Here is an 11,126-nt window from a genome sequence, read left to right as displayed (position 1 = left end):
CTACAGTGCTCTTTCCCTGTGAGAAGTTACAGCTCATTGTGGACCCTTAAAGCAGAATTCAACAGAAGGCGAGACAGCATCTAAAAACAGAGTCAGTGCAGAAACTGCCGCTGCGAGAAGGCAAATCGGAATCGGCACCACGTCCCCCCTGGAATCTCTTTCAGCGACGGCGAGTTTTGTTTTCTGGTAAAAAATATAGAAATAGTGGTTGTTCTCGGGGGATGAGTGGTTTGGTCCTGGACCTCCCCACAGAGCCAAGCAGTGTCCCTGAGGGTGAGGGTGGCAGAGGCCTCTGCTCAGAACCGCGCTGAGCCCATCCGCAAATTTTTGATCTCCAGTTCCAGCTGCTTGGCCTGGACCTCCCGCTGGGTCACCAGCTCCCGGAGCCTTCGGATTTCCTCCTGCTGCCGATAGAACATCTGTAGAAGCTGGAAGAGCAGAGGAGAGGGCGAGATCGCCTGGGACTCTGGGGCAGGTCACCAGCAAACAGGCAGAAACACCACTGCTCTTGGATTCAGAAAGGCAGAGTGACGGAATTAACAAAGGGACAGTCTCTGCACTGATCTGCTACAAAAATCTTGGTTAGTTCACGCAGTAAATAATACTTACGAAGACTTGAAGCTTTCAGACACATTGTGCCTTTTGGAGATCCCTAAGGAAAGGGCCTTGATGCCTGAAGATTGGCGTTTTGAACACCCCTAACTGTGTGACCTTGGGCAAGTTACCTACCCACTCTGAGTTTTGATTTCCTCTTCTAGGTATTGGGGGTCAGGATATTAACCTCACCACTAACGACCGTATTTGCTGCTGCCATGCAGAATAGCCGTTAGTTGTTGGGTGGCCCCTGAGGGCCTACATTACCCCCACCCCGGGTGCTCACTACACAACTCTGAGGGTGGCAGTGCCCACAGACCCTCTTTACATGTGGAAGCTTCAGTTTAGGGACATGCAGCCTGGGTCCAAGGCTCCACAGTAAGTGCCCAGTGGAAACACCATCAGAATCCGTCTGGGAGATGCCAGCCCTCACGCTTTAGCTCCTCCAGTCTTCGTGCCAAAGTGCCTATCCCAGACCTAGCACTTAGTAGGCATCTAATGAACGTTGACTCAAATCCCAGAATGTCAGCACCAGAAGGGGCTTTGATGCCCTCTGCATTTACAGGTGGCGCCCACTGTCTGCCTGCGGATCCACCCAGTGAGAATATTAACCTTTCCGCTACCCCATCTGCTGCTGCTGTACAGGACAGCTATTAGAAGCTGGTGGCCTTTCTTATTTCTTATCCCCTGGGGACAATGAGGCTGCACACTTTCCCTTTGTGGACTGATTAGCCAAGTGAGAAGCAGGAGGCCAGGGCCGACCTCACTCCCTCCTCCCACCGGGCCTCCCCTGGGGCGGAAGTTCTGCGCTGTTCCCCGCCCACCTCATTCTCAGTCCTTGGTGGGGGACACTCGAAAATGTCAAAGCCGTTTGTGAGCCAGGACTTCTTCTCCTCCAGCCTGCGCTCGGCTATCCACTTGGGTGCCTTCTCCTCCACCAGGGAGAAGGGCCTCCGGCCATCTTCTGCAGCCAGCTTCACCGCGGGGTCCAAGGGCAGGGCAGAGGATGGCACCCCGGAGGTGGAGAGGGGTCTCTCTGGAGGCAGTGGCCGGGCGCTCGGCAGCTGGGAGCCGGGCCTAAGGGACACCAGGATTGGCTCTGGGACAGAAGCAGAGGGCTGTGAGAGGGCTGAGCGGCCCTGAGCAGATGGAACCGACACAGAGACACGCAGCAGGGGCAAGAGAGATGGCCACCTGCAGGCAGGCAGGCAGGCAGGCTCCCACAGACCTGTACCTGGCAAAGCCTGGGGACAGCACAGGCGCTGCCCCGGCCTGTGAGCTGCCCGGCGGAGCTCTGGGGACAGCTTAGTCACATGCACCCCGCCACCTGAGGCCCTTGGTTCTCCCAACAATAGCCCAGGGAGCTCCGGCCTCTCTTACCCCTGTTCATCCCACTGAGCCACTCCTGCGCCGTCAGCGAGGGCTGGGCCCCCGCGGTGGGTGGGTAGATGTCCTCTTGGTAGGATTCCGACTGCAGGAGAGGTCGGGAGGTGAGGGTTAGCGTTGGGCAGCGGGAGGGTAGGCTGCCTTGGTGGGGAGGGATTCGGACCCCAGGCACTCCCATCCCCCATTGCATTAAGGACCAGGCCCAGAGAGCAAAGTCACTTGCCCAAGGACACACAGCAGCCCAAGAGCAGAGGTGAGGCAAGACCCAGGGCTCCTGGCCCTGGTGATGTCACCCTGACCACAGAAGGGTTTCCTCCAGAGAGTGGCCTCAGCTGCCCTGTGGCTGAGGCCAGAGCCCTCAGGACCCTGACACCCCTGGATCTGTCTTCTCCAGGATGGATTCCCCGCCTTCCTCCCCAACGTCACCACCACCCTCACCCGCCGGGGCACAATCATGGAGACCGGCTCGATGAGGCTTTTGGTTGTGATCAGCTTGTAGAAACGGAAGATCTCGCAGGAGCAGACGTCGAGACCTCTCTTTGGCATGGCACCTGTGGGCGGAGGGTCAATGAGGGCCCAGAGGTTCTGGCTGGGCTGGGGCCACAGGGACCCAGCCACGACGATGAACAGAGACCACACGCCCCATCCCCATCTCCCCCCAGCAAACTGCTTACCAGCGGGGACATGGAATTGAAATAGCTGGACTCTGTCTCCACCTTCAGGGATTTCTTTTATTAACTATACTTTTATAGGCAGCTTGCTCTGCTCGAGCTCCCTGCCTCTGTCCCCACAGCATGGGGACCCAAGTGCTTGTAAGCTTTCTTTTGTGTGTATGTGTGGGGGGTGGTACTGGGAATTGAATCCAGGGTCATTCCATGTCTGAGCCACACCCCCAACTATTTTTTTTTAAGGTACTAGGGATGGATCCTAGGGCCATTCTGTCTTGAAGCTACATCATTAGCCTACTTTTTATTCTTTATTTTGAAGCAGGGCCTCACTGAGTAGCTGAGGCTGTCTGCCAACCCACGATCCTCCTGTCTCAGCCTCCCAAGCACTGGGATTATAAGCGTGCGCCATCATGCCTGGCTCCCTCTGCTCTTTTAGTTTTTTGTTTTGAAACATGGTCTCACTAGGCTGCTAAGTTGCCAAAGCTGGCCTCGAACCTGCAATTATCCTGTCTCAGCCTCCCAAGTGTTGAGATTACAGACGTGCACCGCCATGCCCGGCTTCTGGCTTTCATTTGATTAATGTTAGCATGGTATATCTTTCCCTATCCCTTTCCTTTTCGTCTATCTGTAATTTTACATTTAAAGTTCTTCCCTTCCCCTTCCTCTCTCTTGTCCCTCCCTCTCTCCCTTCTTTTCTTCCTTCCATCCTATACTGGGGTGCTCTATCACTGAGTTACATCCCGAGCCTTTATTATTATTATTATTATTATTATTATTATTATTATTAGTGGTACTGGGGGTGGAACCCAGGGGCTTTTCTACCTCCAGTCTATATTCCCAGACTTATTATACTTTATTTTGAAACAGAGTCTCACTGAGTTGCTGAGAGCCTCACTAAGTAGCCGAGGCTGGCTTTGAACCTGTGCGATCCTCCTGTCTCAGCCTCCCAAGTGCGGGGATTACAAGAGTGCGCCACCACGCCTGGCCAGCCTTTTTAATTTTGAGACAGGGTCTCACTAAGTTGCCCAGGATGGCCTCAAATTTTCAAAACTCCCCCTACATCTAACTAAAGTGGGGTTCTTCATTTTTTTGTTTTGTTTCAGTACTGGAGATTGAGCCCAGAGGCACTCTATCTCTGGGCTACACCCCTAGCCCAGAATCTTGCTGAGTTACCACACACTGGCCTTGAGTCTGCGATCATCCTGACTCAGCCTGCAAGTACTGGGATTACAGGCATGCACCGCCGCACCCAGGGTAAAGTGGGCTTCTTATTGATAACATATAGTTGGACCTTCTAAAATCTGTGAACACACTTAGTAAGGAGGCGGGGCCTGCTCCTTGGAGCTTCTCTTAGGCCAGTGCCTCTCATCTCCCTGCTGCTGCTGTAACTGCTTACCCTTGGCCTAGACCACTGCCTTCTGCTTCTTCATTAGCTCCTTGATGTCACCTCCTCCAGGAAGCCCTCCTGGCTCCCTCTGTGCGGTGTACACCTCAGGTATGGCCCCTGCTGTGGCTTGGGTGCCCCCAGGCCTCATGCATTGAAAACTGGCACTCCCCATTGCAAGGTGTTAAGAATGTGAAAAGTTTTTTTATTTTTATTTTTTGTGGCACTGGAGATTGAACCCAGGGGCATTCTTCCTCCAAGCAATACTCCTAGCCCTTCTTATATTTTGTTTTTGAAACAAGGTCTTGCTAAGTTGCTGAAAGCCTTTCTAAATTGCTGAGGGTATCCTTGAACCTAAGATCCTCCTGTCTTAGTCTCTCACGTACCGGGATTCTATGTACGTGCCACAATACCCAGCTGTGGAAACCTTTAAAATTGTTTGTAGTACTGAGGATTCAACCCAGGAGCACTCTGCCACTGAGCTACACCCCTAGTCCTTTTTATTTTGATACAGGATATCACTAAGTTGCCCAGGCTGGTCCTGAACTTGCCGCCCTCCTGCTGAGCTGCCGAGATTACAGGAGGGGGCCCAAGAGTGTGGAAACTTAATCCTACTATGTTGTGGAGAGGTGGGACCTCTAGGGAGTGATCAGGATTCGATTCCATCATTGAATCCTGATGACTTTAAAAGAAGAGAAGAAGCCGGGCGTGGTGGCGCACGCTCGTAATCCCCGCGCTTGGAAGGCTGAGACAGGAGGAGCTCAGGTTCAGAGCCAATCTCAGCTACTTAGTGAGGCCCTCCGCAACTTAGTGAGACCCCGTTTCAAAATAAAGAAGAAAAAATAGGGCTGGGGTGTAGCTCTGAAGTAGGATGCCCCTGGGTTCCATCCCCAGTACCGCAAAAAAAAAAAAAAAAAAAAAAAAAAAAAAAAAGTAGAGACCAAGAGGCACACAGACTCCCTGTCCTGTCACGCGCTGCCCGGTGACACCCTGGGATTCTGCACATGAAGACCATCAGTAGAACCATGGGTCAAAGCACAGCTCATCTGTTGTAACTCATTCAACCCCACGCCGTGTTATCATCAGCTTCAAGTCAGCGCTGCAGGGCCTTGGGCTCCGCGGCCCCTCCCTGCCGCCCTGCGCCCCACTCACCGATCCCCTTCTGCGGGTTGTAGGAGCGGTACTCAGTTAGGTAGCTCAGATGAGGCTTGTTGGCGCTCACTTCGTAGTAGCGGATGTTGCCGTCTCCCTGGGGGTGGGGGAGGCGAAGCTCAGAGTGGTGCCCGGCAGCCACGGCCAGGCAGCCACCAGGCTCTCACACTGAATGGCTGGCACCCACTTAACGCAAAGAGACACTGGGGAGCACGGGGCCCTGTCACCAGGGCAGGAAAAGAAAGGTCCCTCAGCCTTGACCCAGAGGGCCCCTCATTCTGCTCAGGCCAAAGAAAGCTCCAGGAACACAGGCCCACCCCACTTCCACCCAAGAGCCACACCCAGAGGTCCTCAAAGACCACCTGGGGTTCTGCTCCCTGGGGGACATTTCTTTTTTTTTCTTTTTTTTTTTTGCGGGTCTGGGGATGGAACCCAGGGGCATTTGACCTCCGAGCTACACCCCCTGCCCAATTTTTTATTCTTTATTTTGAAACAGAGTCTCACTGAGTTGCAGAGGGCCTCACTAAGTAGCTGAGGCTGTCCGCGAACCGCTATCCTCTGGTCTCAGCCTCCCAAATGCTGGGATTACAAGCGTGCGCCACCACGCCCGGCTCCTGGGGGACATTTCTGGTTGTCACAAGTACTTGGAGGCAGGAGAGTGCTTGCTGCTCCTGGCATTGGTGGGCAGGGGCCAGACATGCCAAATAAGAGACGGTCTTACACACAGAACTCTTCTGTCCCCAGTTCAAAGTTGCCTCTGTTGAGAATCGCCTCCTGGACCCTGAGCTGGGGAAGACAAGCTAGGTGTGTCCAGCCAAAGCCTGGGGGATCCCAGGGAGCTGGGCCGGCGAGGACGGGTGTTCTCTTGTAGGGAAAAGTGGCTGGCCACTACTGCCTGTCCCATGCTGTACCCCCGGGGGCCCAGGCTGCCGTGTGTCACCAGTGGGGCTCAGCTTGGGACACTTCTGCCCCTTCTCTGGGTGCAGGCAGCCCCTCCCTCCTGTGCTGGGCTGACCTTTCCCACCACGTAGAGCATGTTGGTGTCCGCATCGTGAAAGGGAAACAGCACGCCCGAGGAGCCGTCCAGGTCCTCCTCGGTGAGAGGCACGGAGAGGTCATCCTGCAAGGGAAGGGCGGCCAGGAGGGCCCGTGAGTCTCCCGGGTGCCTTCTGAGATTCGAAGAATTGTTCTGATTCCAGAGAACAATTCAAATTGTGTGTGTGCAAGAGAGAATGTCTGATCCTGTGCACATCCTGGTTCCTGAGGTCCCTGGTTCCTGAGGTCCAACTTGCGGCTACGCTCTGGGGGAGATGACTTTATTTATGGTACCGGGGATTGAACCCAGGGGCATTCTACCTCCCAGCTATACCCCTAGGCTGCGCGATCCTCCTGTCTCAGCCTCCCAAGCGCGGGGATTACAAGCGTGCGCCACCATGCCCGGCTGCCCTTTTGGTTTTTTGAATTTTGAAGCAGTGTCTTTCTAGGTTGCTGACGGTCTCGCTAAGTTGCTGAGTCCGGTCTCATGACTGTGATCCTCCCATCTCAGCCTCCCAAATACTGGGATTACAGAACTGTGGCACCATGCTTGGCTCTGTGTGTGTGTGTGTGTGTGTGTGTGTGTGTGTGTGTGTGTGTGTGAGAGAGAGAGAGAGAGAGAGAGAGAGAGAGAGAGAGAAGATTGAACCCCAAGCATTCTACCTTTGAGCTATATCCCCATATCCCCAGCCCTATTTTATTTTTTTAAATTTATTTTATTATTTATTTTTTTTGTAGCACTGGGGGTGGAACCCAGAGGCTTTCTACCTCCGGGCTATATTCCTAGACCTGTTTTATATTTTATTTGGAAACAGGGTCTCACTAAGTTGCTGAGAGCCTCACTAAGCTGCCGAGGCTGGCTTCGAACCTGTGTGATCCTCCTGTCTCAGCCTCCCATGCATGGGGATTACAAGCACGTGCCACTATGACCAGTTTTTTTATTCTTATTTTGAAACAGAGTCTTGCTAGACTGATGAGAGTCTCACTACTTACTGAGGCTGTCCTTGAACCGGAGATCCTCCTGTCTCAGCCTCCCAAGTACTAGGATTACAGGCATGTACCACCATGCCCGGCTTGCCTGGTTAAGTCATTTTTGACACACCTCATCTCACTCCACTCCTCCTCGACCAGTCTTATTTTTCTACTTGTTTTAATAGACGAAGGGGACTTAGAGAGGGGAAGTGATCTGTCCAGTCCTGAAAACTCTGTGAATGCTCCTTCTAAACAATACTGCTTGGGCTGCCCCGCCTCCAGCTGCTCCCCCTAGGGTTGCACTCCAGGCCTTTGCTGCAGCCTTCTCTCCTTCCTCTTTCCTCCTCCCAGGACAAGAGGCACCTCTCCCTGGTCCATTATGGGACCCCCCCCCCCATCCCTGGCAGACCTTACTAAGTACCCGTGAGAAATGAATGCATGCATGCATGCATGAAGAAATGAATGAGACCAGGTGGGCTACGGGGCAGGTGGGTTCCTGAGACTCACCTGGTCCCATAGGGCCACCTGCCGGTTGTTCCACCGAGAGGTGCCCGTGGATAGCAGCTTCTTCAGGTTCCCCAGAAACAGCACCTTGTTGGCCCGGTGCCCCTTGTAGCTGGCTTCCTGCAGGGACAGCTCAGTCAGTGCTGGAGACATGGAGGGGAGACTCCTGGGCCATGAGAGGGGCTTCTGGCCCCCAACTTGGCGGCTGCTGCTCCTGTACTTGGAAGGCCTCCGCCTCCCCCTCTGCTGGAGAAGCCACAGGGGGCGGGCAGCTCCTCCAGGAAGCCTCCCTGGAGTCCTCCTGGCCACACGGAGGCTCTCCTGCAACTTTATTGGGTTATTTCTCTCCTGCAACTTTTATTGGGTTATTACTCTCTTGCTGAGAGGGCACCGAGCCCCCCCCTGTAAGTGAGGCGGGGGCTGGATGCACGCTGGCACTCTGGGTATCCTATTTCATTCTCTAAGAGGAAGGACTACCAGTCCACTGTTGCTGATGGACAGAGGCTAGCGCACTTGCCCAAGGTCACACAGCTGACACACGCTGGTCCCCTCAGTGTCCTGCCCCGGCGGTGACCAAGCTGAGGACCAACTATGAAGTCAGACCAGATGCAAAGCCCAGCTTTTACCGTGGCTAGAAAATATTCTCCCTTTCTGGTCTCAGTTTTTTTCATGAAAAAGGAGACATGGTTTATCTTACCTCCCCAGGGAGGGCTCAGAGGGGGCTGCCACCCGCCAAGGGCCCCGGCAGCACTGAGGCTGTTCTCAGAAGCCCCAGCCCCACTCCACCCCTGGGTCCTGGGACCAGGCCCCGGCTAGCACTGACCCGGAGCACGGTCCCCAGCCGGGGGTCCAGGATGCGAATCTTGCGGTCCTTACAGGCAGTGGCCAGCAGGCTGCCGTCAGTGTTGAAGGACATGGACAAGATCACGTCCTGATGGCAGGCGATCGTCCTCACGGGGGTTTCGATGACAGACTCCTTTGTATCCAGGTTCCAGACCATCACCTGCATGGCAGAGTGCCTACTCAGCACAGAGGCCACCCCTGCCCCCGCGCCCCCGCCCAGTCACACGCAGGCCTGCTATCGGGAAACACCGGATGGATTCCCGGGAGGGAGGCGCAGCTGGCAGCCTGGCCCAGAAGCACAGTGGGGGTTGGTCACGGAGACTGAAGCTGATGTGGCGGGAAGGGGGAGCCAGGGGCCAGGCTGTCGCTATCTGCCTTTGAGCAACAAAACATCCATGCTGGGAGGACCCCAGGGGCCAGAGAATCCAGGGGATTTCAAAGGGCTATTAGCAGCATTTTCCACTTCACGTGGATAAGCAGGGTTGGCGTGTTTAGTTGCACAGGATGTGCACTGCACAGCTCCAGAGCAACTCCCGCCCACTGTCTCGGAGGTGAGTAGAACAGCGCCCCCTGGAGTTAAGTACAGAATAACCGGGACACAACCAGGGCAGTAGCCCTGCAGACACACCCAGGGAAAGAGATCAAAGGGCACTTCTGCAGAGCGAGGTGGTGCTTGCCTGCAGTCTCAGTACTTGGGAGGTTGAGGCAGGAGGATCACAGGTTTGAGGCCAGCCCCAGCAAGTTAGTGAGCCCCTGCTTCAGAATAAAAAATTAAAGCTGGGCATGGTGGCACACGCTTGCGATCCCAGTACTTGGGAGGTTGAGACAGGAGGACCACAAGTTCGAGAGCAGCCTTAGCAACCTGCTGAGACTCTCATCAGCCTAGAGACACCGTGTTTCAAAGAGAGAGAGAGAGAGAGAGAGAGAGAGAGAGAGAGAGAGAGGAGGGGAGAGGTGGGGGAGCCGGGCATGGTGGTGCACACTTGTAATTCAGGTACTTGGGAAGCTGAGATAGGAGGGTCACATGTTCGTGGCCAGCCTCAGCTATTTCAGTGAGGCCAAAATAAGGAATAAAATATAGGGGCCAGGAGGTGTAGCTCAGAGGCAGACTGCTCCTGGGTTCAATCCCTAGTACCACACACACACACAAAAATTGCTGGGTGTGGTGGTGCACTTGGGAGGTTGAGACAAGAGGATTGCAGATCTGAGGCCAATTTCAGCAATTTAGCACAATTCCCAGCATCCTAGTGAGACCCTGTTTCAAAATAAAAAGGGCTAGGGCTAGATTGGAGGTAGAATGTCCCTGGGTTCAAGTCCCCAGTAGCATTCTTCCCCCCAAAGAACTTCAGATTAGAAGGTGATGGAAGACCCAGAGCTCCGTCAACAGCTCCCACTCCACTTTTTATCCATCACAGAGGCCCCCGAGGTGCCTCTGTGAACCCCAGTAGAGTTGGGAGGGAAAAGCTGAAAAACCATGGTTGTGGTCCCACCATGACAGACCAGGTAACTGAGGCCCGGAGAAGGCAAAGGGGTATTTCCAGACCACACTGCAAGTCAGAGGCTGAGTTGGAAAAGCACAGGGTCTCCTGTGCTGTGAAGCGTCTCAGTCCTCAGCCCGGGAGCCCATGGCCCGCTTGCTGGGCAGTCAGTGGAGGGGAAGAGTCTCTGGAGGGCCCATCCCACCCCCCAGGCACTGCAATCCGCCCTGAACTCAGGTCCACCTGGAGCCTCAAATATGACCTTATCTAGAAAAAGGTCTCTCAGGTGTAAAGATGAGGTCTCAATAAGTTAGGATGGGCTCTAAATCCAATGGCTGGTGTCCATGAAGAGGACACACAGGGACACAGCCACATGAAGACAGACTGGGGTCACACAGCTACCGGGGCCAAAGTACACCCGGAGCCGCCAGATGCAAGAAGAGGCAGGGACAGGTGTTCCCTAGAGCCCCAGGAGCGGGGCCTCCCAACGCCTTGATTTCAGATTTCTGGTCTCTAGAATGGTTGTTCTGGACACAGGCCCTCTGGCTTCTGGCGTCCCCATCCATAGGCGCCGGGGTCTCGGAAGCCTCCAGAAGCTCCGACAGTGGCCTCACCTTGTAGTCGTAGCCGGAGCTGAAGAGGATGTTGGCGGCCGTGGGGTGCCACTCCACCAGGCCCACCCTGCGCGCGTGGCCCACCAGCTCCTTCTTGTAGGCCGTGAGGTTCCTCGCCAGCAACTGCTTGGGGATGTCCCAGATCTTAATCTGGCAGGAGACAAGGCCCGGGAGTGTCACACTGGTAGCCGTGCTGTCCAGAGCTACAGATCCAGTAGGGCCCAGCTCTCTCTGTAGCCATTTCTCAGTTCAGGGGTAGCAGGGGGCTTTCAGAGGAGCGGGGACTTCCCCAGGGCCCCCCAGCCCGAATGAGAGCTGACCTTGACCAGAGATGAGCCTATGTTTTTTAATCTGCTCCCAGAGAACTCTGCCATCTTGGTGGCCTGCGGTGTGGCAGGTGGGTGGGCTGTAGGCCTGTCCCCCCAGCTGGACACTAGAGCAAATCAGGCTCCCAGCCGGAATAACCCTCAAAAGTACAGTGGTCTTCCCTCTCCTC

The 11,126-nt window shown here is 54.9% G+C and overlaps 1 protein-coding gene across 1 annotated transcript in view; it reads right to left on the bottom strand.

Annotated features, from left to right (window-relative positions):
• Positions 1-296: 296 nt before the first annotated feature.
• Positions 297-11,126, bottom strand: part of CORO2A (coronin 2A) — a gene marked incomplete at both ends in the record, with an annotated part of 32,021 nt that continues 21,191 nt past the window's right edge. Inside the window, 9 exons of the mRNA XM_080708651.1 lie at positions 297-428; positions 1,419-1,693; positions 1,975-2,065; positions 2,419-2,531; positions 5,185-5,281; positions 6,200-6,304; positions 7,699-7,815; positions 8,519-8,698; positions 10,631-10,780. Coding sequence (XP_080564777.1) covers positions 297-428; positions 1,419-1,693; positions 1,975-2,065; positions 2,419-2,531; positions 5,185-5,281; positions 6,200-6,304; positions 7,699-7,815; positions 8,519-8,698; positions 10,631-10,780 — 1,260 coding nt within the window. The remainder of the gene's footprint in view (positions 429-1,418; positions 1,694-1,974; positions 2,066-2,418; positions 2,532-5,184; positions 5,282-6,199; positions 6,305-7,698; positions 7,816-8,518; positions 8,699-10,630; positions 10,781-11,126) is intronic.

Source organism: Muscardinus avellanarius (assembly GCF_963383645.1).
Source record: "Muscardinus avellanarius genome assembly, chromosome: 13".
NCBI lineage: Eukaryota > Metazoa > Chordata > Mammalia > Rodentia > Gliridae > Muscardinus > Muscardinus avellanarius.
This window is presented reverse-complemented; position numbering and strand designations above follow the sequence as displayed.